Consider the following 27,485-nt stretch of genomic DNA (forward strand, 5'->3'; position numbering starts at 1 on the left):
TCTTTTAACCAGATTAGAGAGGATAAGGAAGTAAATAAGGAGGACAGCGCCTCGCGTAATTCTGTAGGCTAAATGTCCCAAATGCCCTTTTGGTTATTGAAAGAGCTTTATTGTTCGTTCAGTTATTACAAGTCATACGATAAATTACAGTCACACAAAGCATGATGGTACAATAAACCTCAAAGGTTCCCTAAGCTATACATCGCACATCATGCAACTCTAACACTCCGCTCAATTCTGTAATAGAAAGGCACAAGAAGTCGAATAACTAAACAATACAATCTGGGTAGGGGCATGGGCTATGGGGACGGGCTGGGGGCATTGGGGCATGGGCGACAGTGTGGGGATAGGGAGGGGGCAGATCACAGGGCCGAAACTACTGGGCTATATCTTCAGGGGGACATGGGGAAGGAGAGGAGTCTTCACTCTTCTTCTTCATTGAGGGTCGGGCTGTCGCAAGATGGAATAGTCTTTGAGCAGGCTCTTGAGGAACCTGCGGCAGTCCCGGACGGACATGTTCTCCCTGTTGATCACGAGGCGGTTCCTGGCAAGACACACTGCATCCTTAAAACAGTTCAGAAGGCGCCAGGCCTCCTGGATGGCCTCCACGTCGTGGGCCCCAGGGAACAGACCATAAAGCTTGGAGTTCCTGGGTACAGAGTCTCTGAGTTCATGTTCCAGGGCTTCCAACAGATCCTGAGCAAAGGGGCACTGCCAAAACAGGCACAAAGATGTTTCTTCCCTGTAGGGGCACCGGGGGCAGTACCGGGTTCTGCACAGGTCGCGGGCATGCATGAATGACCTGAGAGACAACCCTCCCTTGATGGCCATCCACGACAAGTCCTTATGTCCATTGGTAAGCCGCTTTGAGGCCACATTAGTCCATACTGTCTCTGCAGTGGCTGCGGGAAGCCCCGGAACCAGCTCCATCAAGTCCTTAGCTCGGATGAGCTTGTAGATAGTCTTTGGCTTCCACAGGTCGGGCTTCAGACCCTCCAGCTGGTGTTCCCTCACGAACTGGACAACATTCCCATAGAACCAAGGAGTGTTCCAGTTGTAAGGGATGGAGCTGTCCCACTTGTCCCAGCCCAGCTGTCTCCAGAGGGGCATGAGAAACAAGCGAGACATGGACCTGCCCGCTGAGCCAGTCTTTTCAACAAGAGTCCGCTGCATGCTAACACATGCAAAGGAGGCCCTCAGCAGAGTGGGGATGTCAGGCACTCCCTTCCCACCCTTGCGGGGCTCCTTATACATCACAGTCCACTTAAGGGCTGCTCCTTCCTTCCTGAACCAGACTCCTAAGATTTGAATGAAGTCTGGTTTAACTGTAAAGGGGAAGGGGGCGGAAGAAGCCAGGTGCCATTCCCCGAAGAGCATAGCTTTCGACTTCCCGCAGTTGACTTTTGCCCCTGAAGCTCTGCCGAAGTCCTCGCAGGTCTGGACAAGTGCAGTCACCGAACACTGGTCAGCGCAGAAGACGGTCACGTCGTCCATGTAGAGCGAGCACTTGACCTCGTAGCGATCTGGTCCTGGTGCGGTGATCCCTCTGATCTTCCATTTTGCTGGATAGTCTCTGCGAAGAGCTCTATAACACAAACAAAAAGAAGAGGTGAAATGCCCTTTTGGTAGGAAATATGCTCACCTTATGTGAAACCTGGTTTCATGCATATCACCCCTTGGGAAGCGGGGTAGCGATGTGAGATGACCAGTTACATCATAGGGGTCGGTAGTGGGCTAGGCGTGAAAAACTTGGAGAAAAAATCAGATTAGTGGACACATTTTATGTCTTAATTTATTGTTTTTATATAAAAAAAATGTATACATTTTAATATTTTTATTCAGTCTCCTTTTAGGAGCCTTTAAGTACACTCTAACTAGAGGTATTTATTGACCATATTTTGTATAATTAGGTTGGGAACAACAACCACAAGGTCCCTGTGGTCTAGGTAACCAACCACCTCGTAAAAATCTCGAATAAATATTTGATTATTTAATTTTCCAGTGTTGTAGCCTTCTAGTTTTTCCTCTCACACTGTCCATTTCCCCCCTTTGACATCACCCACAAGTCACTCTTCCCTAGATCTGCTCCTCTCCTCCTCTTTATTCCAGTCACCCCAATTAGTGAGTGCTTTTGAGAACTGCCCCGCTATCTTGGCATTGTAGCCATCTTTCTTTCCTTCTTACTTTCCCTACACAACACCACTCTTACTCTCCCTATACTCCTTCTCCCCCTTCCCCCCCCTCCCCTTCCCCATTTCCACATATCCCATTAGTGAGCGCTTGAGGACTGTACCCCACTTTTCTCAATTACAGCTAGAGGCACACTGTAGGGTCCATTATCAGCAGGTCCGCAACGTAAAATATGCTGCAAATCCGTTCCGTGTGACCCTACCCTTAAGGGCATTTTTTGACACTTTATTTCCTTGCTATAAAACGTTATATTTTTTTTATACCTTTTTCTTTTTACCTTTTATACTATGCCGCAGTACATCTGTACTGCAGCACAGCATAACTGTCATTATTACACTGACATTCAACCTCTGAGAGCCCGTCTATGGCTGGACCTTACAGGCTTCCGTACTAGGCAAAATAGTCCACCAGCTGACCTCCTGCTGCCATTACAATCAATGGGACCCCGAGATCGCTGATCCCCCTCCCCTTGTCAATTCTTTAGATGCCGTGGTTAGACCACCGCAATCATGCTGTGATGGGATCCTGCCTGTGATTGACAGCCAGGTCCTGCCGCCGATCTCCTGCAGCCCGTATGCATACGTCCTATAGCAGGAAAGGGTTGTAACAGTATTTGCATAGTTTCACTATTACTGTACTACTGTTTAAAAACTTTTTTTTTACAAAATAGTTTTGCTTAAATTTGCCTTATTTTGAGCCCTCTAACTTTCTAAATTTTCCATTGCTGTATAAGGGCTCGTTTTTTTGCGCCATGGTTTGTAGTCTTTATCAGTACCACTTTTACATGTCACTATTTTATTAAAATTTTTCTGGGATGTGATGTGACAAAAAAAAGCTATTTTGGTATTGTTTAGCATCTATACTAGTCACTGCACAGGATCAAAAATTTCAAACTTTAATAGTTTGGACAATTACGCACACACTGACACCAAATTTGTGTTTTTTACTTATTTTTTAATTTGTAAAAAGGGAGATGATTTAAAATTTTATTGGGAAGGGGCTTTTTTTTAAAAAATTTAACCCCCTTAATGACCCGCACCAGAAATGTACGTTGCCACAGCACCACACATTTACAGTGCAGCTATGAAGCAAGTGCAGGAGCTTGTTTCATAGCAGGTAAGTTCCAGCATGGTTTCAGACCTAAACCCTATATACACACATATATATATATATATATATATATATATATATATATATATATATGTTTACATATTCTTGTTTAAAAAAAATTGGGAGGTGGGTGATTTGAATTTTTCTATATATTTTTTTTACTTCTTTGATACACTTTTTTAGTCCCCCTAGAGGACTTGTATAACCAATCATGTGATTGTTCATATAAATTAATGCAATACTATTTTTTGCATTTATCTATTAGATCAACACTCTACTGTTACAACTTGCCTATGGCAGACTGTAGCAATTGATCAGTCACGGCATCCACGGAGGCCTAGTAAAGCCCTTGGGCTGGCATGACAACAAATCCGACCACTATATAACCAATGACACATACAAATAGTGTTTAAATGCTGCTGTTTTCAGCAAAAAAAAATTTCAATGGTAAATAATATTCAGTTTGAAAGGGGCTGAGAATGTATCTGTATAAAATTGAAAAATAAAAATAAAAATAAATAAATAAAGACAGTAGAAGATAAAGCTTTACTATTAAAAGTGTTGCCATTTCTTTACAGTCAGTCCAATACCAGTTCTGTCAACTGTAAGGGTATGTTCACACTACAGGATTTCTGAGCAAACTTCTATTTGGAAATTCCGCTACATAAATGGCTTCTCCGTTGACCCATTTCTGCCGGGTAAAAATCCACAGTGGAAATTCAGGATTTCTAACTAACTGAAAGAATGAACATGTTCATTCTTTTGTCAGAATCCTACACAGACTGCATTGACGTTACCGGTGCAGGTTTGCGTGGTCGTAGCACGGTCGTAGCTGGGCCTCAGAAACCAACCTGTCTTATGTAACTCAAAGCTGCATTGGCACTGGCTAGAAAAAAAATTCCTAAAGCAATTTTATCTATAAATGCCTCAAGCATTTACATTACTAAATGGTCAGACCTTGGCTGATATTTCCAGTAACAGCAAACGACAGTGAATAATTTTTTGGCAGGTTCAACAAATTATATGATAAATGGATTTCTGTCAATTGTCATAAACAACAGATCCTCCACTTTCCCAATGTAACTCAACAGGGTTTATCAGACACATTTAAAAACCCATTGTGTGACAGATCTGGCACTGTGCCATGGCTTCCAGTAAAGCAGGAGTCATACTGCACATGTGAATGAAAGCTTACATCAACCAAATTGTCAGCTTTTAGTTGAGTGCTAAATTTCAAGTGTTACTGTCAGTTAACAAAACTTTTGAAATCAAATAGAGACATGTCAAAAGTTTTGATCAGTCAGGGTCTGGATGTTCAGACCCCCACCAATTGCTAGAACGAGCTGCGGAATGGTGGAATACTTGCTGCTTTCCCTGATCACTACAGGAGACAGGCTGTGTCATGCTCAAGCCTTAGAATTCATTGTGTTTGGTGTTGCCACAGGTGTTGCCATAATCTTAGTAAGTTCTGCATAGTGATTGGTGTTCCTCTGTATAAATGGACAGTCTGACCGGGATGGGGCCACTCCCAGAAGAAGCTGATGTACCGAAACGTGCGTTGGAGTGGTGCTATCCCGACTCCTGCTATCTTTGATCCTCTGTTTACCTCTCATTAGGTCTGTATTTAGCGTCGTCAGCTTACATGCACTTGTCACTTTGTTCATGTATTTGGCACCTCACTCTTACTTTGAGCATATAGGGTGGTTATATTATACCTTACCCTTTAGTGCAATAATGTGCTAGTATGCCTGTATTTTGTCTTATGTACTGCTATAGCTTATGACCTACTTATTCTATTGATAGATTGTATGCAGGGCCGGTGATATCACCTGTGATGTCCCAGTACAGGATATGGTCCTGCACTACCCTTAGGCACTGATAGGTTGAGACCCTCAGTGACCTGGGGGCTCTCCTGCAAGGTCTCCCCCTGTTGTTTCCAGAATGTTGTGTATATCACTTTAATGCCTAGACAGTATCCTTATGTATAGGTAGTACAAAGGACCTGTGGAAGGTCTCAAGGACCTGTGTAAGTCTGTCACATGTTATGTTATGCAGTGACATGATTTGTTGTCACATGTTCTCCCAGAGAGCATCAGCTTTACCTATGACCTGCAGCTTGACCAATTGGCTTTGGTCCAGCCCCCCACTATATAAACAGGCGGCCATTACAATTCACTCTCTTCTCTTCCTTTACTGAGAACCAGCCAGTACAGATATCTCAGTGCAAGTGATCAGCATCTGGAAGACCCCAAAAGCTACAGTCATTACAGTAAGTCTCAAGTCTATATCTGCTGTCACTGAAACTAGTCAAGTCCAATCTCGAGTCAAGTTAGTTACAAGTATATTGGTCCAGCAAGCTGCGTGGTCCTTCTGGGTCCTGACCACCTCTCTGGCCTTAGCTGTGAAGATAATTCCATCTGTCTTATACTCAGTAAAGCCTCCGTTTGACCATAACTGGTCGTGGACTCTCATTTCACTACTAGCAACTGGGATAGCGGAGAATCCGGGCGTGTGGTGTTCCGGAACCCTAAAACCACATTGGGTCACAAACAATAGGGGTTAACAACATTTTGCCCCCAGGGTTAATACCATCTGATCCCACCACTCACACCGCTACACCCATGGTCCTGCCATACACCGGTGGGTCACCACACACCTTTTTTTGATGCTGTATTCCTCTCACATTTCACCATTTTTTATATATTGTATGTAAATGTTTTTCATTTATGTTTAATAAATGTGTTGTCATTGAGACAAATTATTTATTCATTAGTGGCGCCGATTGGTTCTCTTTGTTTTTTGCAAATGTCTTCTGGGGGTGAACTCTTTGCTCACTGGCAGACTCACACATCCTAGTGACAGGAAAGTGAAGATATTTGAATATTCATGACAGGGGCAGGCAGGGCAGTGAATATAAAGGAGGCAGGGGAGCTCGGAGACCCAGCTCCCCACATCCATTGCCCAGAGCTGCGGAATAGGAACAAAGATATAAACGGACATAACTCAGCAACTACTTTACTGTGTGTTAACTCTTCACGTTTCAATAAAAATGTATAGTTCTCTACTGTAGCTCTCTGCAGATTTTACTATTTCCTAGACACATAAGAATGAAAGAGATTCTCCAGCTTTTCCAACTGAGCCACAAAAAGTATGGCTACATCCGGCTATGGCTACATCAGGCTATTTGGCCGCTCCTATCTGCAGATTCCCAAGTGTTTATCTCTTGTACTTTCAGTGTTATATTACTCTTGTCACTTGTTCTTGTCTATCAGGCTGTTCTGTGATCTTATATATACCTAACAGTAGAAGTACAGCTGTCAGAACATGCTGAGACTTGTAGTTTTACAACAGAAATACACAGGTTGCAGATCACTGATGTATATACATCTTTAATATTTTTCTAATATTGGGGAGATATACTGTACCTGCCTAATGGGGAAGTACACTTGCTTACTGGAAAGACATACCTGCCTAATAGTGGAACTACCCAAATACTGAGGGAGACATACTTAATGGGGAACCAATCTTCCTAATGGGAAACCTACTTATCTACCTGCGTTTACTGTGTGGACACCAAGAGAATATTTATTACTGTTTGGATTACCATAAATGGGGCACATTCTGCAGAAAAAGTAATGGCTGGAAGAAGTCATCATGGTGGTTTGGAGAAGAAAAAGGAAGGAGAAAGACTCCAAAAAGACGTCACTTGTGAGTCACTGCTTGTATCTACTTCTACATGGTTGCTATATAGGGAAATTTTAGTCGGGGGGGGGGGGGGGGGGGGGACTGGCAGACTAATATTTGAAGGAGGGGGGCTTTCTAATTATTTCTAAGGAGCCCCATGGATTCTAAGTACGCCCCTTGTAAAAGGGGGTCTGACTGCTGAGACTCCCACAATCACAAGAATGGAGGTCAACTATCACCGGAGTGAGTGGAGCCGCAACATACATGCTTCATAACTGCTTCATTCACAGTCACCACGACTTCTATATGTATCTAAGTTCAGCCCATGTTCATCAAATCAGTGCATAGTATATACAAAATTGACATGCTGCAGATGTTAAAGTTTTGCTGTTATTTATAGAAACTGGGTCGGGCTCTATAGACTTAGAAAGGAAACCATCTCCTGAAATCAGAAGGACTGAGTGCGGAGCTGGATAGTAGAGTGTGCTGCTGGGCGCGTCATCTGGCTATATCTAGAGAGTGAAGGGGATCTCAGCACTGAAACCCTGATTTAAACTAAGACTTTTCTAAAATTTTATAAACAACAGTAACGCCTTAAGTCACACTGCAGGTCAAATTCCTTATGGAAAATTTAAAGGGGTATTCCAGCCATTGGATAGAGGATAAGATGTCTGATCGTGGGGGGCCCGCCGCTGGGTCCCCATGCGATCTCCGTGCAGCATCCGGTATTCTGTGCTGGGCTACTGCTCCAATCTTGGAAACCTCTGAGTTTCCAGGATTGGAGACGTGATGTCACACCCCCTCAATTCATGTCTATGGTAGGGAATTGAGGGTGCGTGGTGTCACACAGTGCCCCCTTGTGATGTCATGCTACTCTGAGGTTTCCGAAATTGGAGCAGCAGGCCAGCCCAGAATGCCGGGTTCTGCTCGGAGATCGCAGGGAGCCCCAGCGGCGAGTCCCCCACGATCAGACATCCTTTGGAAAGGGAATAGGATGTCTATGGCTGGAATACCCCTTTAAGTATTGCATGCATGGTTTCTCATTCACTTGTATCTTACTGTAATGCGCTGCTGGTTTTGCCTGTGCAGAGCCACAGTAAAAAAAACATCAGTCCTCTGTGACTTCACCCTTAGGCTTGGTTCACATTTTGTAGTTTGGTCATTACTTTTTAGCTAAAACTAGGAATATGTCTAAAACAGAAAAAGGTGCAAATCTTTCTATTATGGTTTTCCTCTATCTTGTTTCTTGTGCTACAAATATATTAATATGTGAGAATCCTCTCATTGCTTTAAAGTGGTCACAAGGCCCAGATATCACGTTTCTGAATATATGAGGGCCTATGGAGAGAGAGGCTGTCACTGGAAGAGTCAGGCAGCAGCCCCCCCCCCCCCCCCCCCCCCACCACCATCACCACCACCATTCAGATCACATGAACACTTGACTGAGTGTCAGATATAGCATATCTATCTATATATTTTGTGATATCTTGTATGAATTTTATATGGACAGGGCGTCCTGTTGTTTGAGTCAGCCTAGTGGTTGCATATCGATGACAAACCAAAAATGGGGCCTTCCCTACTGCAGAAGGGAAATCTAGGTTATCAAACTATGGGAACACCATTCTTCATCTATGTGAGAGGTTTAAGCTAGTTAGTAGTCTATTCTAAAGAGACAGAAAAAGTAATATGAAGAAAAGACAGTGGTAGTGGTCTGTATTCTGCTCATAAAGCCAAGGAACTGATGATAAAAGGGACAAATTATCTTCTAACCTAACCCATTAGGTCAAGATCTATCCTTTATGGGCAAAAGATTGCCATTTCCCAAAAGAAAATTAAATACAATCACATTTTGACATACACAGGCCCACTATGGAGCCAACTCCATAGACCGGCACCACAGGCATTGCTGACTCCAGGGGAGGTGCTGCAGGCCCCATCGTCCTTACTCCAGGGGGCGGGTGCACTAGCATTTTTGTGAGGCTGACTCCAGAGTAGGACACATAAGCCCCATTGTGGTTCTTACCCCAGGGAAGGCTTCACAGGCCCCATTAAAGAGATTCTCCAGGGTAGGGTGCCACAGACCCCATATCAAAACCAACTCTGGGGGAGAGCGCCAAATGCGCCATGGCCACGCTGACTTCAGGTGAGGCCCCATTGCTGGCCATTTTTTTTATGGGAGGGAGCCGCTTGCCTTATTGCTTGGTTGATGCTGGTGGAGGGCAGCACAGGCCCCATTGCTTTGCTGACCCCACGAGAGAGCGTAACATGCCACATTGCATGGCTGTTTCATGGGGAGGGTACCACATGGCCCATTGCTGGGCTGACTCGGGGGATGGATTAATTGGCCCCATTGCTGGATTACTCCAGGCAAGGCACTGCAGGCCATATTGCTTGGCTGATTCAGGAGGAAGGTGCCACAGACCTCATTTCTTTGCAGACTCTAGCAAAGGGCTCCATCAGCCTCATTGCTGGGTTGACTCTGGGAGGGCACCAAAGGCCCTATTGTTGAACTCATTCTGGGTAGAAGGTGCCATAGGCTCTATTGCTGGGCCAGAGGCGGCCTATTCTTCCTCCTCCAGCCCTGAGGTCATCCCTCGATCAAGCTTGCCAAGTGCACGACCATGCTCACCAAAATTACCGCAATGAGTATTCGGAGATGAGCCGGAGCTGATCGAGTACATGCACAGAATACGTCAACCGTTACCTGGGAAGATACTCCCATCAATCCCAACTGCAGAACGGGAAAGGGCCCGTCAAGAAGCCGAGCTGGCTGAATTGATGGAAAAGCTAAAGGCCCGATACAAAGAACTCCAAAACGCGTACATTTGCCTTACGAAGAAAGAGTGCGGTATCAAGAAAATACCAAAGAAATGGAGGCATTGTACATCCATAAATGGGATCACACCCGAGAAGGGGAGGACCCATTAGAAAGGAGAAGAGCAACTGTGGCCAAGTACGACAAGGTCAGAGGTTATGGGACACTCCTTGTCTGCCACACTGGGCAGACCATCCTCGTAAAACCGGCGAGCAGTGCAAAGGCCGTATCTCCATAAAAAGTTCAATACCTTGGAGGTGGGTGAAATTGTGGAGTACACCCCCGTCCAGAGCCTTCGTGGAGAATGGGCTGCAGCGGTCACCAGACAAACAGCCCCAATACAGCTTCCCTTTAAATATTTCCCTTCAACGGATTGGGAGTCTGATCCCTTCAACGTGAGGCCGACAAGGTTCCTAAAGCCTCCACCAGCGTACCCAAGGAGGAGGAGCTTCAAGAGTCAAGTTCGTCACCTGCTATGTACAGCAAAGAACCAAGTTCTTCATCTTCTTCATACCGTCGAGAGTCAAGTTCTACACAGGGTGAAGAAAACAGGCCAAAATTGCGACCACCCAAGTCGGTACCTAGACCCTCTCGGAGCAATGAGAGTTTGTCTATCCCTGGGGTACCCACAGATGTACCAAGCTCCTCTCGGAGCAGTGAGAGTTTGCCAATTCCTCAGGTACCAACGAAAGGGTCATGGGTTGCTCCTAATTTGGAGATGGTGCTCAAGCCCTATTGTCCCACTGTGATCCCGGCTAGTAAGCCTATAACCCCTTCTCAAGCTGCCTTCCACAACTCCATTCTCACCAATGTGGTGTGTCAAGTCTTATCCTGCCCCTGATGTTGGCAGATATAGGGGAAACAAGAGAGGCACTACAAGAGTGAAGAAGAACATCTTCCAAAGAGACTCTAAAGTAATGTCTTATTGTTTTTTTTTTCTCTGTCTAACCATTTTGCCTTGCAGTAACCAAGTTCAAGAAAAGTGCCTAGCAGGACTGTGCTAAGTTTGTTTCAGTTTAAAGTTCAGCAACGTAACCACCAAGCTTGTGCCTGACTAATAAATCAAGAGACTCCTAGCCTGTAGGAGATTCACCAAGGACTGTACCCGGCTGAGTTGTGGTTAAGGCCGTATTCACTTTCTATTGGACTCCTAGTGTAGGTGGACTGTTGATCCTTACACGCCTGCTTCATGTATATACCACAAGCTTCATAAGAACTCTTATGAAAAATGTCGCACTTATCGGGTTAATGCACCTGAAATATGTTGGAGTGTTAATAAATATATAGTAAATATGTATATGGTTTTGTACACAGAAAAATGTCCTTGTGTCTGTGTACATAAATAGTCAGTAAGGTTTGTACATAGAAAATATAGTCAAATGTCTATGTACATAAAAATAGCTTAGAGTTGTGCATGCAAAATATCGACGTACTGCACGCGCACACTCAATACTACAATTGAGTCCAATTCTCTTACACACAAATGTATCGTAAATCAAAAGGTGTTTAGTAGTAACCCAATAGGGGACACCTCGGCTCCTCCGAGGGTAGTATTATTGCTGTCGCCCATCGCTAGCACCTATCTCGGAACAAAATGATAGGGAGGATTCCCTTTCAAATAATACTTGCATATAGTACCCTACATTACTCACTTAATGTACTACTTCAAAATTTCTCTAGTACATACGCAAAAATAAATAAACATCTCACTTAAGTAACACTTAAGGAATTGTAGCATATTGATAATGCTCTTGCTAGTACAAAAGTAAACACGGAATTTTCAGAATAACCTGGATAGGTTGTTGAGAAAGTGCTCTAGGGATAAGTAGCTTGTAGTCGATAGACCCTAGCAGCCACCCTTACTGTGACCTAGCTTAACAGGTAACTTATTGTTGGCATAAAATGTGTGAGATAACAAAATGTCTAGTCAGCTTGAAGCTAACAGTATAGAGAGCTGAACTTATGTCTAGTAAGCTTAAAAAAAATGTATAATAAGTTTTATAAAGTTATATAGGAAGCTAGAAACTAAAGTATAGATAGCTCCTTTAAGTGTCTAGATAGCATTCAAATGTCTAGATAGCATTCAAGTGTCTAGATAGCATTCAAATGTCTAGATAGCATTCAAATGTCTAAGTAGGATGTCTAGCTTAAATATAAATCATCCTGTTCTATAACATCCTGTTCTAATTCTCGTCCTAGTCCCTCTGTCTCAGGGGACAGACGTCAAGGCCGACATATGTTTAGTAAGGGGGTTTGTGGTGTCCCAGTACCGCATTTCCTTCTGTACTTATTTATCTATGGGTTCCCGTAGCCAGAATCCCTAGGACATAGTATTATCTGTTAGTCAGTCCGCCCCTAGTCGCCTCTATTATAGTGTATAGATTCCTAATTTATCCATAGAATAACGTAAATAGTATTATTTCTGGATATTAATGGTTAATTACTGGTTTCCATGGTGTCGCAGGGCCTTCGGGTCATGTGATGCGTTCCAAGCCTCATTCTGGATGTGTTCCAGGCCTCACTTTGGTATCTCTAGCCTCATTTTGGGATTTGCAATGTATATAGATCCTGTGATGTAAGCAATCCCATGATACCATGTAAAGTGAGTGGCAGACGTTCGGACCAATCAAAATCGCCACGCCCCCTGCCCATATAAGGGAGCGGCGGCCATCTTATCGCTCTCTTTCTCCTGGCTCTTGATGAGAGAAGACCTGTATCTCAGTAATCGCAGTGAGTTAGGCCTGAGCCTTGCGGCAATGGCTGAATGATCTAAATTAAAGAGTGTATCATCCCCTAAGCACTCTGCAGTATCACCGGACTCAATATTTCCCTTAAATCCGGACGGATCTGCACATCATTCCCTAAATTCAGAGACTATAAGTTTCATGCAAGGTCCACAACTTCTGCCAATCGCTAAGCAACCTAAGAACTGTTATATGAGACTGTTACTACGCATTGGATATTGCAAGCACTGCAGTAAAGTTATTCAAGTTCAAGTTAAATCTGCTTGTGGACCTTCAGTCATTTCATTGCACCTATCGCTTCTGGGAAGGGTGGCGATAGGCCGGAACATAGATTCAGCATACCAGCCCTCACCCTGGCATCACGATTGACTGGGTTAATATTAACCCCTCATATACCAACATCATACCATCCCTACCATACACCCCCCAAGGGCTACCACAGTAGCATAGTGCAGTAGTGTTACTTTAGATTTTAGGCTTTTCTGGGTAACTCCTCCTTTTGGGAGTTGTCACGATCACACCCTATGGTGATGGTGCAAGGGTTAAAGCCGCCAGACCTCTGGGTATTCACTACTAGTCCCAGCAAGTCACCAAATTAACCCTTAGATAAACGTGTTTCACCAGAGCTTCCTTCAGAAAGGTGAGCTCCTATATTTAGAGATCAAAGACCAGAGCTGATTAATTAAACATTTAATCTGATAAAAGGTATCGCAGTGCTATATATATATATATATATATATATATATATATAAACAAATGACATACAGTTACAAAAATATGAAAGAGTTTAGCAAGGCAAGTTCAGAAAACAAAAGATGAAGTTCTGACAGCATGATGGTATAGCCGTCCTTGTCAGTGAGAGTCCAGCTCTCGTCAGCTTTTGGCACAGCCTTGAACAACAGTTGAGTCCAGCATTTTAAATCTTATCTCTGCTTCTTTGGAGGGAAACTCCATTCCCCCCCCCCCCCCCCCCCCCGTGATCCCACCAGGTGGTGCATCTCTCTTCCTGACCCCTTATCTGTTTGATTATATGATGGGACTAGAGTGCACGACTTCAAAGGAGATACCAAACAGCCAGACCCCCAATAAAATGCAATACACAAAAACAAAGGATACACCGTCTGAATGACCCCTCACCCATGTCTTGGATAATACATTACACACAGATACAATTATAATACACATGTAGGATTCAATTATCAGGCCTTGGGCCTGACAGGAGTCATTCTGGTTTGCCATGTAATCCTCAATCATGTTTTAACCCCCTTTATGGGCTTATGATTTGAAGATAAGTTGACCCTAGTACGTGGCACTGTATAGAAAGTTCCCCTTCCAGAAGAGAGCTCCTTGCATATTTTTCCTCATTGAGCACTCTATGGTTTGTAAGACTCTATATGCCATTTTGGTGGTCTTCTTGATGAGACACACCACCCCCCTCTGTCCCATGTTTTTCCAAGGAAATGGTCTTTCAGGTTGCCTTTTAAAGAGAATCTGACAGCTGTTCACTCGCACTAAACCCAGTATACTGGGTTACAGTTCAGGTGAATTGCTTTAAAATGAAGGGTAACTTACATTAGGTATTTCCATAGTTCTGTATGTTACAAGATCCCTGCCATTGTGCTCCAGCACGCATTGGAGGCGAGCAGCCAGCTTGGGCAGCTCCCCTGCTTCATCAATATTCCGCCCCCAGCCCGCCCACATCTGTGTAGTGAGAGCTGGGGTTCGCTCCTCCCCTCAACTGTTCAAAAACTGCCAAAAATAGAGGGATGGGAAGGCAGAGCTAGGTAGGACGCAACTCTGCACCTCCCTCAGCCCCGCTCCCGCACACAGCTCCCTCCTCCCATCTCCCTCAGCCCCGCTCCGTACACAGCTCCCTTCTTGCATCTCCCTCAGCCCCACTCCCATACACAGCTCCCTCCTTGCACCTCCCTGAGCCCCGATCACATACACAGCTCCCTCCTTGCACCTCCCTCAGCCCCGATCCCATACACAGCTCCCTCCTTGCACCTCCCTCAGCCCCGATCACATACACAGCTCCCTCCTTGCACCTCCCTCAGCCCCGCTCCCATACACAGCTCCCTCCTCGCACCTCCCTCAGCCCCGATCCCATACACAGCTCCCCCCTTGCACCTCCCTCAGCCCCGCTCCCATACACAGCTCCCTCCTCGCACCTCCCTCAGCCCCGCTCCGTACACAGCTCCCTTCTCGGATCTCTCTCAGCCCCGCTCCCATACACAACTTCCTCCTCGCACCTCCCTCAGCCCCGATCCCATACACAGCTCCCTCCTTGCACCCCCCTCAGCCCCCCTCCCATACACAGCTCCCTCTTCGCACCTCCCTCAGCCCCGATCCCATACACAGCTCCCTCCTTGCACCTCCCTCAGCCCCGCTCCCATACACAGCTCCCTCCTCGCACCTCCCTCAGCAGGAGGGATGTAGATCTGCACACAGCCCCGCTCCTGTCATGGGGACGTAGATATGCACAGCCCCGCTCCTGTCATGGGGACGTAGATCTACGTAGATCCTGTCATGACGGGAGTGGGGCTGTACACATCTACGTCCCCATGACAGGAGTGGGGCTGTGTGAAGATCTGCGTTCCTCCTGCTGAGGGAGATGAGAAGATGGGAGCTGAGGGAGGTGCAGAGTTGCGTCCTGCTCAGCTCTTCCTTCCCCTCCCCTCGCTGTATCTTCGGCAACATCCGGGCAGCTGAGGGGAGGAGCAAACGCAGAATTGCATAGGTCTGCATCTAACACCAGGTGAAGTGGGGAGCAGAGCGCTCATCTCACCACCCCCCACCACCCCCCTCAGCTGTCATGTAACGGGCGGGGAGGCAGGGGAGCTGCGCAGCAAGCCGGCTCCCCACCTCCAATGCATGCTAGAGTGCAATGGCAAGGACCTTGTAACAGGCAGAACTAGAGAAATACTAAAAAATTTAACTTACTCTTCATTTTAAAGCTCTTCACCAACACTAAAACTCAGTATACTCGGTTTAGTGCAGGTAAAAATGTCAGATTCTCTTTAAGGTTGTTACGGTGGGTGATGCACGGTATATATCTGAGGAAGGATTATGTGAGCAACACAAAAAAAAGATTGCAAAGAAGGATGTTTTAGGGAGGTCAGTGATTATGCAAGGGAAGATATTAAGAAATTGCTTACTATCCTTTCATATTGATGTGTGATGCACCAAACATGCCAAGACTTTGTCGTTTAGAATCCTTGAAGACAACTATATTGGAAAGATTATCACAAATAATGTAGGAAATCTACTCCATACTCCTCCCACTGGCTAAACAAGCTCTGTATTGAGTAGCATAGTATGACTGGTATTTTATTCTAATCAATATATCTGCAATAAGGGAAAGATGCATCTGAAATCATCACTTCCCAGGAAACCATGTAATGCTTGATGGAACATGAATGTTGATTCTACATGAGGATAACTTCTTGTGAAGCTGCAGATAATTCCCGCTCTTCTTATCTGTAGAATTACTGATATGTAAGAAGAGGAGATATCCACAACTGCATTAAGACATTGACACCAAAATTGATTGTTGTAATGTGACAAGTGTTCCCTTGAAAAGGAACATCAAAGAGTCATTCACAAGTGTATGAGCTCTTGGGTTTCAGCCGCGGAAAAAACAGAAGAATCTACTTTGTTCAGAAATTGCTCACTATAGGGGTCATGATGTGTTATGTTGCTATTTTCTGTGCAATTCTTAATGTATTTCTGAGATGTAAACAAGCTCTGTTTGTCTATGCTTAACTAGGTGCACAGTAAAACTACTATAAAACTACTACACTCTCTGTTTGCCATTGGTAGGGATTTTTTTTTGGGGGGGGGTAGGGATTGTTGGCCATGAAACCCTATACTTCCTTTGCAGTTCACATTTTGGTGCTGAGCATGTGCACTGGTTGGGGTTAGAGAATATATATATATATATATATATATATATATATATTTGCTTAGGTTTGGCGCTATTCCTTTATCAGAAGTTGTGTGATGTCTGAAGTGCAAAGTGGAATTGCTCATGGTCCAGTCCACTCAACTCAGAGACTCAGTAAAAAACAAAGTAGGAGTAGGCAGTTGCTGAGGCAAATTCTGCGAAGGCCGGACCTTAATTCTGTTAAAGGGGTACTCCAGTGCAAACATTTTTTCTTTTAAATCAACTGCCAGAAAGTTAAACAGATTTGTTAATTACTTCTATTTAAAAATCTTAAAGGGGTTATCCACCATAAGGTGATTTTATTACGTACCTGGCAGACAGTAATGGACATGCTTAGGAAGGATCTGCGCTTGTCTTGGAGCTAAATGGCTATGTTGTGAGATTACCATAACACTGTGGCTAGCTTTTTGTGGTATTTCCTGTTTGACTTTTCTTTTTTTGACTACAAATCCCATAATTAAATTTTTCCTCCCTCCCACACATCAGCCACCCCACATTGAAACATAAATGAGCTGCATCCATTCAAAAGACCTGTGGTTTTCAATCAGGGTGCCTACAGCTGTTGCAGATTGATCCCTCCACCCATTGAATCAGACAGGCTCCCTGTCATCAGCTGACTAGTGATTCAGGTCTCGGCCGCATTGCAACCTGGGAAAAATCTGAGACAACAGTCATTTTGTATGCTGCTAAAAATAAATATTGGGATGAAAATCACAGAAGAATTGTGAGAAAACCATCACACACAGGTGCAGACACTATATTATGAACTGCACTAACTTTACAGCCCCTGTAGCATAATCAAATAAAAAAAAATCCTGCAATACCCCTTTAATGCTTTCAGTACTTTTAGGCTGCTGTATGTTCCAGAGGAATTTTTTTTCTGTCTCACCACAGTGCTCTCTGCTGACACCTCTGTCCATGTCAGGAAATGTCCAGAGCAGGAGAGATTTGCTATGGGGATTTGCTCATGCTCTGGACAGTTCCTGACATGGACAGAGGTGTCAGCAGAGAGCACTGTGGTCAGACAGAAAGGAACAATACAACTTCCTGTGTAGCATACAGCAGCTGATAAGTACAGGAAGGATTAAGCTTATTAAATAGAAGTAATTTACAAATGTCAAGGTATATGTAAAAGAAAGTTAGTGGAATGTAAAGAATAAGAATAGATGGAGATCCAGATATTAATTGAAAAAATATAATATATTTATTAAAGGTGATGTTATTCGCTGGTGTCTAGTGTCCCTGCAGGGCCCTTGCATGGGACAAAAGGCGCAGCGTAGAATAATAAAAATGTATCAAATCAATGAATTAATAATTCAATAGAGAGAATAAAATAAAATAGAATAAAACTTGCATCTATAGTTCATCCAATGTTGGCAACATCACATCATAACATCACCTTTAATAAATATATTATATTTTTTCAATTAATATCTGGATCTCCATCTATTCTTATTCTTTACATTCCACTAACTTTCTTTTACATATACCTTGAGGACTGGTACCTAGTTGATTTATCAACTAAATTGTTTTTCTGTACTATTTAGACCTTTGAGTGAAGGTAACACCAGTTAACCTCAGGTATATTTACCCACTGAGAGAGCTACACCTTCTTTTATCTCATTTACAAATCTGTTTAACTTTCTGGCACCAGTTGATTTAAAAAAAAAAAAATATTGTTTTCCACTGGAGTACCCCTTTAACAGAGTTAAGTTTCGGCCTTCCCAGAATTTGTCAGCATTTTGCCTGAGCAACTGCCTATTCCTACTTTGTTTTATGAAGAGTCTTTGAGTTGAGTGGACTGGACCATGAGTAATTCCACTTTGCACTTCAGACATCACACAACTTCTGATAAAGGAATAGCGCCAAACCTAAGCATGTATATGTAGATATATATATAAATATATATATATATATATATATATATATATATATATATATATTCAAGACTCTAACCCCATCCAGTGCACATGCTCAGCACCACAATGTGAACAGCAAAGGAAGTATAGGGTTTCATGGCCAACCATCCCTACCCCCCAAAAATCCCTAACAATGGCAAACAGAGAGAGTGGTAGTCTTACTGTGCACCTAGTTAAAGGGGTACTCCGGTGAAAAACTTTTTTCTTTTAAATCAACTGGTGGCAGAAAGTTAAACATATTTGTAAATTACTTCTATTAAAAAATCTTAATCCTTCCAGTACTTATAAGCTGCTGAATGCTACAGAGGAAATTCCTTTCTTTTTGGAACACTGATGACATCACGAGCACAGTGCTCTCTGCTGACATCTGTCCATTTTAGCAACCATGCATAGCAGATGTATGCTAAGGGCAGCATGGTGGCTCAGTGGTTAGCACTGCTGCCTTGCAGTGCTGGGGCCTTGGGTTCAAATCCCACTAAGGACAACAATAAATAAAGCATTATTATTATAATAACGTCAGCAGAGAGAACTGTGCTCGTGATGTCATCAGAGAGCATTCCAAAAAGAAAAGAATTTCCTCTGTAGTATTCAGCAGCTAATAAGTACAGGAAGGATTAAGATTTTTTAATAGAAGTAGTTTACAAATATGTTTAACTTTCTGCCACCAGTTGATTTAAAAGAAAAAAGGTTTTCACCGGAGTACCCCTTTAAGCATAGCCAGACAGAGCTTGTTTAGATCTCCAGCAATACATTAATCATTGCACAGAAAATAGCAACATAACACATCATGACCCCTATAGTGAGCAATTTCTTAACTTTTTGGAACCAGTTGATTTTAAAAACCCTACTGGGACCAAAGAGAATAGGTGCATGGAGATAGATGTTCCTGCGGTCTATAGTCGCCATATAATCTCCCAGGTTGAGAATGTTGACCAAGGACTGAATGGTTTTCATTGGAACATACTTCTTTCATATGAACCAATTGAGATATCGCAAATCGGTTATCATTCTCCAGCCTTTGGAAGTTTTGGGTACCGGAAGGACTGGAGAATAAATCTAAGATTTTAGTATGAAAATGGTACATTTCCGTGCAGTGCTAGTGCCGCTGAATCAAGCAAATGCACGGAATGTCCATCCGTATTTTCTGGGCGGATATTCTGCACATTCACACCGTGTGAACATGGGCTTGAAGGGGTTATGCAGCATTAGAGAAACAGAGCTAATTTCTGCAAAAGACTGCATTACATTTCCATTGTAATAAATGGAGGCAAGTTGTAATACGACACACAATCTGTAGACAGGAGTTGTGCTGTATTTGGAAGAAATTAGCTCTGTTTTTCTATTGCTTGATAACCCCATTTACCCTCTTCAAATGGCACACTATAAACTGACAACTTGGGATGAGCGTGTTTTTAAGGGGTACTTCGGTGGAAAACAAATTGTTTTTTAAATCAACGGGTGCCAGAAAGTTAAACAGATTTGTAAATCACTTTTATTCACAAATCTTAATCCTTCCAGTAATTATCAGCTGCTGTATACTACAGAGGACATTGTATTTCTTTCTGGAATCCTTTTCAGTTTGACCACAGTGCTCTCTGCTGATACCTCTGTCCATGTCAGGAACAGTCCAGAATACAAGTAAATCCACATAGCAAACCTCTCCTGCTCTGGACAGTTCCTGATAAGGACAGAGGTGTCAGCAGAGAGCACTATGTTCAGACTGAAAAGAACATACAGCGGCTGATAAGTACTGGAAGGATCAAGATTTTTTAATCAAAGAAATTTACAAATCTGTTTAACTTTCTGGCACCAGTTGATTTAAAAAGTACCCCTTTAAGTAAATTTGTCTCTGAAATTTTGTGATTTGTTTCAGGTCTCGCTGACCAGCCAGACGATACTGTATGCCCGGAGACCTTTTGTGAATATGCTCATGCTTGGACTAGCGTCTTTCTGTGCAATCCTTAGTGATAAGTTATAGATTGCACCTCTGCACCTTCTAGTGATCACTAAATGGTCATTAAAAGGTGCACAGGAAGATGCCAGTCCAGGCCTTACAGGATCAGGGAGCAGTGAGTATATTCATTTACTTAAGTAGTAAATTTACAGTAAACAAAGATTTTTAGCCTCCTGCTCAGTACATACCATATTTTTCGCCGTATAAGACGCACTTTTTCTTCCCCAAAACTGGGGGGAAAAAGTCGATGCGTCTTATACGGCGAATACACACCTATCGCGGCGGTCCCTGCGGCCATCAACGGCCGGGACCCGCGGCTAATACAGGACATGTATTAACCCTTCAGACGCGGCGATCAAAGCTGACCGCCGCGTCAGAAGGGAAAGTGACACTAACCCGGCTGTTCAGTCGGGCTGTTCGGGACCGCTGCGATTTCACCGCAGCGGTCCCGAACAGCCCGACTGAATAGCCGGGTTAGTGCTTACAGGACACCGGGAGGGACCTTACCTGCCTCCTCGGTGTCTTCTCCATTCAGGGATCGCCTGTATGCCGGCACTCTCCTTCCTCGTCATCACGTTGTCGCGTACGTGCGTCGGCGTGCGTAACGACATGATGGCGGCGACGGAGAGCTAGGATACCCGGCCGGCAGCAGAGACGTTCAGCAGCAGGCCGGCAGCAGAGCGACGGGGACGCGGCGACAGCGATGGAGCGACATCCAGGGCAGCGGTAACGGGTCCGGAGCGGCGGGGACACGTGAGTATTACCTTCTATGCAGTGGTCTTCAATCTGCGGACCTCCAGATGTTGCAAAACTACAACTCCCAGCTTGCCCGGACAGCCAACGGCTGTCCGGGCATGCTGGGAGTTGTAGTTTTGCAACATCTGGAGGTCCGCAGATTGAAGACCACTATTGGGTTCAAAATCTTACATTTTTAAGATTTTGCACCTAAAAATAGGGTGTGTTTTATACGGTGCGTCCTATAGGGTGAAAAATACGGTAGTTTCCATGATCCCCTACTGTAGGGCACCCAGGAAACTATATAGAGAGTAGGACCTCCTCTTAAATAGTAAACAATGATACACTATGCATCAGTGTTCACTGTATTCCCATGGAGTTAAGTGGCAATGCTATGTAAGGCAACTTAACTCCATACACTCCAAGAGCTGGGCCCTTTGCACCTGGCGCCAGGAGTATAGGGGCAAAATTCTAATAAACCACTAAATCTGAAATAAATGTGATGGCTGATTCTGAACTTGAGGAAATACCCTTAAACAAAGCTGGATCTCATGTTATTCAACTCATCTTTATTCACCTGTTGAGATACTGATACTTAGTTAAACTAGATAAACAGGTCTCATTGTCCACGATTCTTCACCTTCCAAATATGAGAGAGAGTCTCATAAGCTGCTTGTATGTCAATAAAATGCTTTTCAGCCTCTGTAGGTCGGTGCCTGTTGTGGTCAGGGTGCCACACCTTTACAAGGTCCCGATAATGGTGATTTATTTCTTCTATGGTGGCATCAGAATTCACTCCTAGAATCTAGAGGAGAAGCATAAAGGAAAGCATAAAAAGATTAGAAGTATAATGATCTCTGATATAGTATAATATAGCTATTACAGGGGAATTTCAGACCCGCAAATGGATTAAAGGGGTACTCCGCCCCTGCGATCTCCGTGCTGCACCCGGCTTTCGTTTAGAGCGTCTGATGGAGTGCCAGAAGCTTGTGACGTCACGGCCGCACCCTTCTTGTGACGACATGGCCACGCGACCTCAATGCAAGTCTATGGGAGGGGGCGTGAAGGCTGTCATGCCCCCTCCCTTAGACTTGCATTGAGGGGGCATGGCCGTGACGTTACAAGCGGGGCGTGACCTTGACATCACGAGCCTCTGCCCCACATCGCCAGTGATCCGGCAAGGAGCAAAGTTTGCTCCGCGCACCGGATGTCTGGGGTGCCGCATCTGGGGACCCCCGTGATCAGATATCTTATCCCCTATCTTTTGGATAGGGGATAAGATGTCTAGGGGTGCCCTGTTAATATATATTCCCTCGCAGCTCCCATTCTAGTGACTTCTAATCCTCACTTGTCACTTCTTCTTAGATGACACAGATTCACAGGACCTTTCCGCCATACACTGACTGGCTGTGACACCGCTGTGGCCAGGGATAGGTTGAGTAGACAGCAGGGAGAATTTATTAGGACTTGTACTCCAGTTTTGTGGCATACAAAAGTTTCAACTTGTTCTGAAAGCCTCCGTTTTGGTGAGATATGGTGTATGCTAAACCACAGTGTATTGCAGTCTTAATTTGCCTCCTAAATGCACGTTGTGTGAGGGGTTCAGCAGTAGGTCAGCACCTGACGGCCAGGGAAGAAACTAGAATGTATAGTTTGTGACAAGTCGGCCTAGGATTTCTCTTTGTTCGTGTATGAGAATTAAATAAAGTTGGTTGAGGCCAAGCAAAATTCTCTGCATTGGAGTAAATATCTTGGTGCCGTGAGATCATCTATGACCCCACATACATCATGTTTTTGTATCCTGTCGAAATGTATAGTTTTTTTTATTTTATTAAGATTACAAAAGATGCCTTTATAAAGTTTTTTTTGGACTATATGATTAATGGCCTATCCACAGGTTAGTCCCTTATCACTGATCCAGGGGGGGTCCCGACACCCACACCCCTACTAATCACCTGTTCGGTGTACCATACTACACAATGAACAATGCCGAAAGCCCTGTGCTGTTCATTAAAGAGGTATTCTGGAGAGAAACTATTTTTTTCATATCAACTGGCTCCAGAAAGTTAAACAGATTTGTAAATGACTTCTAGTAAAAAAAAAATCTTAATCCTACCAGTACTTATCAGCTGCTGAAATTGTTACGGAGCAGGATGTGGATCCTCTAACCTGTGTGGCTGATGACTCGGACCGTATCATGGAGCGCAGCCTAAGGTGCCGCTGGTATTCACCAGAGCCCGCCGCAAGGCAGGATGGGCTTGCTGCGGCAGGCGACACCCAGGTCACTACCCCCGACATAGCTCGACCACAATGGTAGTTGGGCTAGGCGAGGTACCGAAGGATTAGGAAGTAGCGTAGTCAAACTTATCAGTAGGTCAAGGCAGGCGGCATAGGTGCGAAGTCAAATAACGTAGCAGAAGGTCTGATACACAGGTAAAGCAACAGGCAAAATGGAACGCTTAATCTCAGGCTAGGGGCACTGAAGATCCGGCAGGGAAGTGTGGGAGGTGCAGGGACTTTATAATATAGTGTCAGGTGTAACAACTAATTATGGGCGTACTGGCCCTTTAAATTTCAAAGCTCCGGCGCGCGTGCGCCCTAGGAGACGGGGACGCGCGTGCCGGAGCTGAGACACAGAGGAGGAGGTGGCAGCGGAGCATGGTGAGTGACGGGCTGAGATTCGCATGCGATCACGTCCCACAATGCGAATCCCAGCCCTGCCGGCAGTCGGGGATTCAGGGACCATACGCTCACGGCCGGTGCTTGTGGCCAGAGCGCAGTGTGTGACAGAAGTTGAGTTGTTCTTTTCTGTCTGACAACAGTGCTCTCTACTGACACCTCTGTCTCAGGAACTGTCCAGAGTACCAGCAAATCCTCATAGCAAACCTATCCTGCTCTGGACAGTTCCTGAAACAGACAGAGGTGTCAGACAGAAAAGAACAACTCAACTTCAGCAGCTGATAAGTACTGGTAGGATTAAGATTTATTAATAAAAGTCATTTACAAATCTGTTTAATTTTCTAGAGCCAGTTGATATGAAAAAAAAAAATGTAATACTCCTTTAAGGGTATGCTGAGTAAACTGCAGCTTTGCTTCAATTGAAGTGAATGGGAGCTGAGCTGCAGTTACCCAGTGTCACCACTATACAATGAGCAGTGCAAGGCTTCCAGCCTCATTCACTGTGTAGTATGGTCCCCCGAATAGCTGATCGGTGGGGGTTCTGGGTGTGGGCTACCCGCCCATCAGCGATTATTGATAACAGGCCATCAGTTATATAGTCCCCAATTATTTTTTTTTTACATTATACTGTTGATAGTGATGCAGAGACATGCGGAATTGATTTACCAGGCTCAAGATTTCCCATCACTCAATAGAGAATAGCAGGTTTAGATTTGCTCATCTCTAGAATGAATTTCAAAAGCATTTACACTTGCACACATGTATAATAATATGGAACAAAGAGTGTTTTATAGTACAGAATATTCTGAGAGATTGCTGGCAGACAGTTCTTGATCCTGCATTTTATCAATATAATGCTTACGCCATTTGTAACATTAATGTAGTGTCAAAGGGAATTCTGATATTTAAAATACCTTTGCTAAGTTCCTATTTGGAATATTAAAAGGGTTTTCTGGTCAAAACGTATTGATGAACTATCCTCGGGTTAGGTCATCAATATGCGGTCACTGGGAATCTGACGTCCCCTTCGATCAGCTGTCTGAGCTGTGACTATACCATACATGTAGAATTAGAGTTGAAAGCAGACAGCGCCATTCTCTATCTGCAGCTCAGCTCCCATTGAGCTCCCATTGAGCCTTGGCATGGGTGCCAGGTGTTGACACGCCAATAATCGGATATTGATTACCTATCCTGGGAGATTTACTGAGTAAAATATGACAAAATTATATCAAAATGTTGAAATCATGGTGTGCTTTTTTCATTCCTGCCTCAGCAATTTTGAAAAGTGCCAAAAGAAATGGGAATAATCACAGATGCTTATTGGCACAAAAAAATAATAAAATTGACACGGCTAGTCAGTTGTGTCAAATATATTATTCACTATTCGATGAATTTGCTGCAATTTGTAGACCTTTTATAAATGTTTAAATTCATACAACCAATAACTCTGGCAATGACACCATGTCCCCCCCATCATTGTCAGCAGTTCTGGAGACCTCATCTTTAAAAATGTTTGTAAGATAAAATATAGAGGCTTAACTTAAAGGTGTACTCTGGTAGAAAACATTTTTTTTAAATCAACTGGGGCCAGCAAATTAAACAGATTTGTAAATTACTTCTATTTAAAAATCTTAATCCTTCCAATATTTATCAGCTGCTGTATGCTACAAAGAAAGTTGAGTTGCTCTTTTCTGTCTGACCACAGGGCTCTCTGCTGACACCTCTGTCCATGTCAGGAACTGTCCAGAGCAGGAGAGGTTTGCTGTGGGGATATGCTCCTGCTCTGGACAGTTCCTGACATGGACAGAGGTGTCAGCAGAGAGCACTGTGGTCAGACAGAAAATAAATTAAAAAAGAAAAGAACTTCCTCTGGAGCATACAGCAGCTGATAAGTATTGGAAGGGTTAAGCTTTTTAAATGGAAGTAATTTACAAATCTGTTTAACTTTCTGGCACCAGTTTATTTAAAAAAAATGTTTTCCACCGGAGTACCCCTTTAAGACTTCTGGGCTCCAGTCCAAAATCTGTAATAGGGCACCTTCTTGACCTGTGCCATTTATAGGACTGGAGACAAGCTTTTGTGACTCCTTAGGCAATATGTACAAGGTGTGACTGCTACCTCTGCATCCCCTATATTTATACTCCTAATAGAATGTGAGATAAAAAGGGTGCAAGGCCAGAACTAGTAAAAAACAAAACAAAACAAAAATGATAATAATGTCAGGGCCATATTTACACATTGTGCTGTCCTATGAAGAATAAATACATTGCATTACAGTAATTCCATAAGAATTTTTGCGAGCGCTGGGACCTCCTTCCTAGCACCCCAGCTCTCCCCATGCACGCAGTGGCCACCACTTGTGTATCTCCTGCTCTCTCATAGAAAAGCATGGAAGGAGCGTGTCAACCATCGTTTCATTGGCTGCTTCATGCTATGGGAGAGCCAAGGCGCCAGGCAGGAGATCGCAGGGGATCTCAGCAGTCGGACCCCCACGATCAGACACCTACCCCCTCTCCTGTGGATAGGGGATAAGGGTTAAGTTCCGTAGTTCCCTTTCAATATACTGAAAGGCTAGTGAATGTAAAGCAGATTTTGATTTAGCAAAAGAAAACTTTTTGGGGATAGACACCGACTTCTTTATTGCAATATGATAGCAGACATGTCAATTTCTAGTCCCTTTACCGATTTTTCTTATTGATGATGGGATATTTTGCCGATAGTTCTCAATCATGACTCTTATGTTTTGTTGATAAAAGAATCACATTTATAGACATCCATACTATAAATGTAACTTATCATAAAGGATACATAGAAGCAGTATAAATGAATGTCTTACCTTGCAGGCCATTTCTTCCTTTTCATTTTGGAAACTGGCCACAAATTCATAAATCTTTTCCCAGTCTTTAAAGTAATGATCATGGAAACCTCCTCCTGTAAAAAGCCCCCAGACTCTGTACGGTAGTAAGAGAATTCTTTCCACTATTGCACTCAGGCTGGGAAAAAAGCTCAACCAGTCCAGCAAGGACCCAATGCATCCAGCCACATAGCTAACAGTGCGGCTGGTATTTACAAGAGCACTATAAGCCAGTGGGCCAGTAAATGCCAAGTAGGCTAGCCCTATGCGGTATAGGCGCAGGCTGAGATTTTCATCATTCTGTTCTCGTAGTCGATATTTTCTGTGTTGTTGAGAAGTGATGGCTGCCGTGAGACTGATGGGGATCATGGAGACCGCACGGCCATAAAATATTGGTGACGTCAGGAATGCGGCTACCATTGTGTTCTTCAGGTTAGACGTTTGATCACCTACACTTGCCACAAGATGGACTCCCAATCCAACAGCTAGCGGCAGAGCAATCATATAGTAACTGGTAAGGGAAGATAGTCCGATAGCTGCTACTAGACCAAAATAAATGCCAGTAGTCACCTGTGCCATGAAGCGAATAGAGCTTGCTGGTGGTGTTCCTTCCTTCACTTTGTTTGCTTTTTTACTTTGTTTATTTACTTGGGCTACAAGTCCTGGAATCTTCCAGAAGTCCCACATCCATCCCATTCCAAAACCTCCCAAGGTAAGCATAAGAAGCAAGGCATGGCTGTCCCGACCCAAATATATATGGTGTAATCCAAGCGGGCCACCTATGGCCCAAAGGCCAAAAGCCACCATGAGCCGTTTCCCCATTCTAGTAAGGTATGGGTCACCAGGTTACCTGCG

The 27,485-nt window shown here is 44.0% G+C and overlaps 1 protein-coding gene across 1 annotated transcript; it reads right to left on the bottom strand.

The window, feature by feature from the left end:
* Positions 1-1,351: 1,351 nt before the first annotated feature.
* DNAJC22 (DnaJ heat shock protein family (Hsp40) member C22) lies at positions 1,352-27,485 on the bottom strand. The gene is made up of 3 exons (XM_056560369.1): positions 26,613-27,485; positions 21,738-21,902; positions 1,352-1,585 (listed from the first exon to the last, which is right to left on the bottom strand). The coding sequence occupies exons 1-3, from the start codon at positions 27,450-27,452 to the stop codon at positions 1,466-1,468; spliced, it is 1,125 nt and encodes a 374-aa protein (XP_056416344.1). The 5' UTR covers positions 27,453-27,485; the 3' UTR covers positions 1,352-1,465.

Source organism: Hyla sarda, chromosome 2 (assembly GCF_029499605.1).
Source record: "Hyla sarda isolate aHylSar1 chromosome 2, aHylSar1.hap1, whole genome shotgun sequence".
NCBI classification, from domain to species: Eukaryota; Metazoa; Chordata; class Amphibia; order Anura; family Hylidae; genus Hyla; species Hyla sarda.

Bases quoted from the DNA above. Each gene is read 5' to 3' on its own strand.
- DNAJC22 (XM_056560369.1), bottom strand. From the start codon at position 27,452: ATGGGGAAACGGCTCATGGTGGCTTTTGGCCTTTGGGCCATAGGTGGC. The intron at 21,903-26,612 runs GTAAGACATTCA...CTTCTCCTCTAG, and splicing joins AGGAAGAAATGGCCTGCAAG to ATTCTAGGAGTGAATTCTGA. The intron at 1,586-21,737 runs GTGAAGAATCGT...TTTGTGTTATAG, and splicing joins CTCTCTCTCATATTTGGAAG to AGCTCTTCGCAGAGACTATC.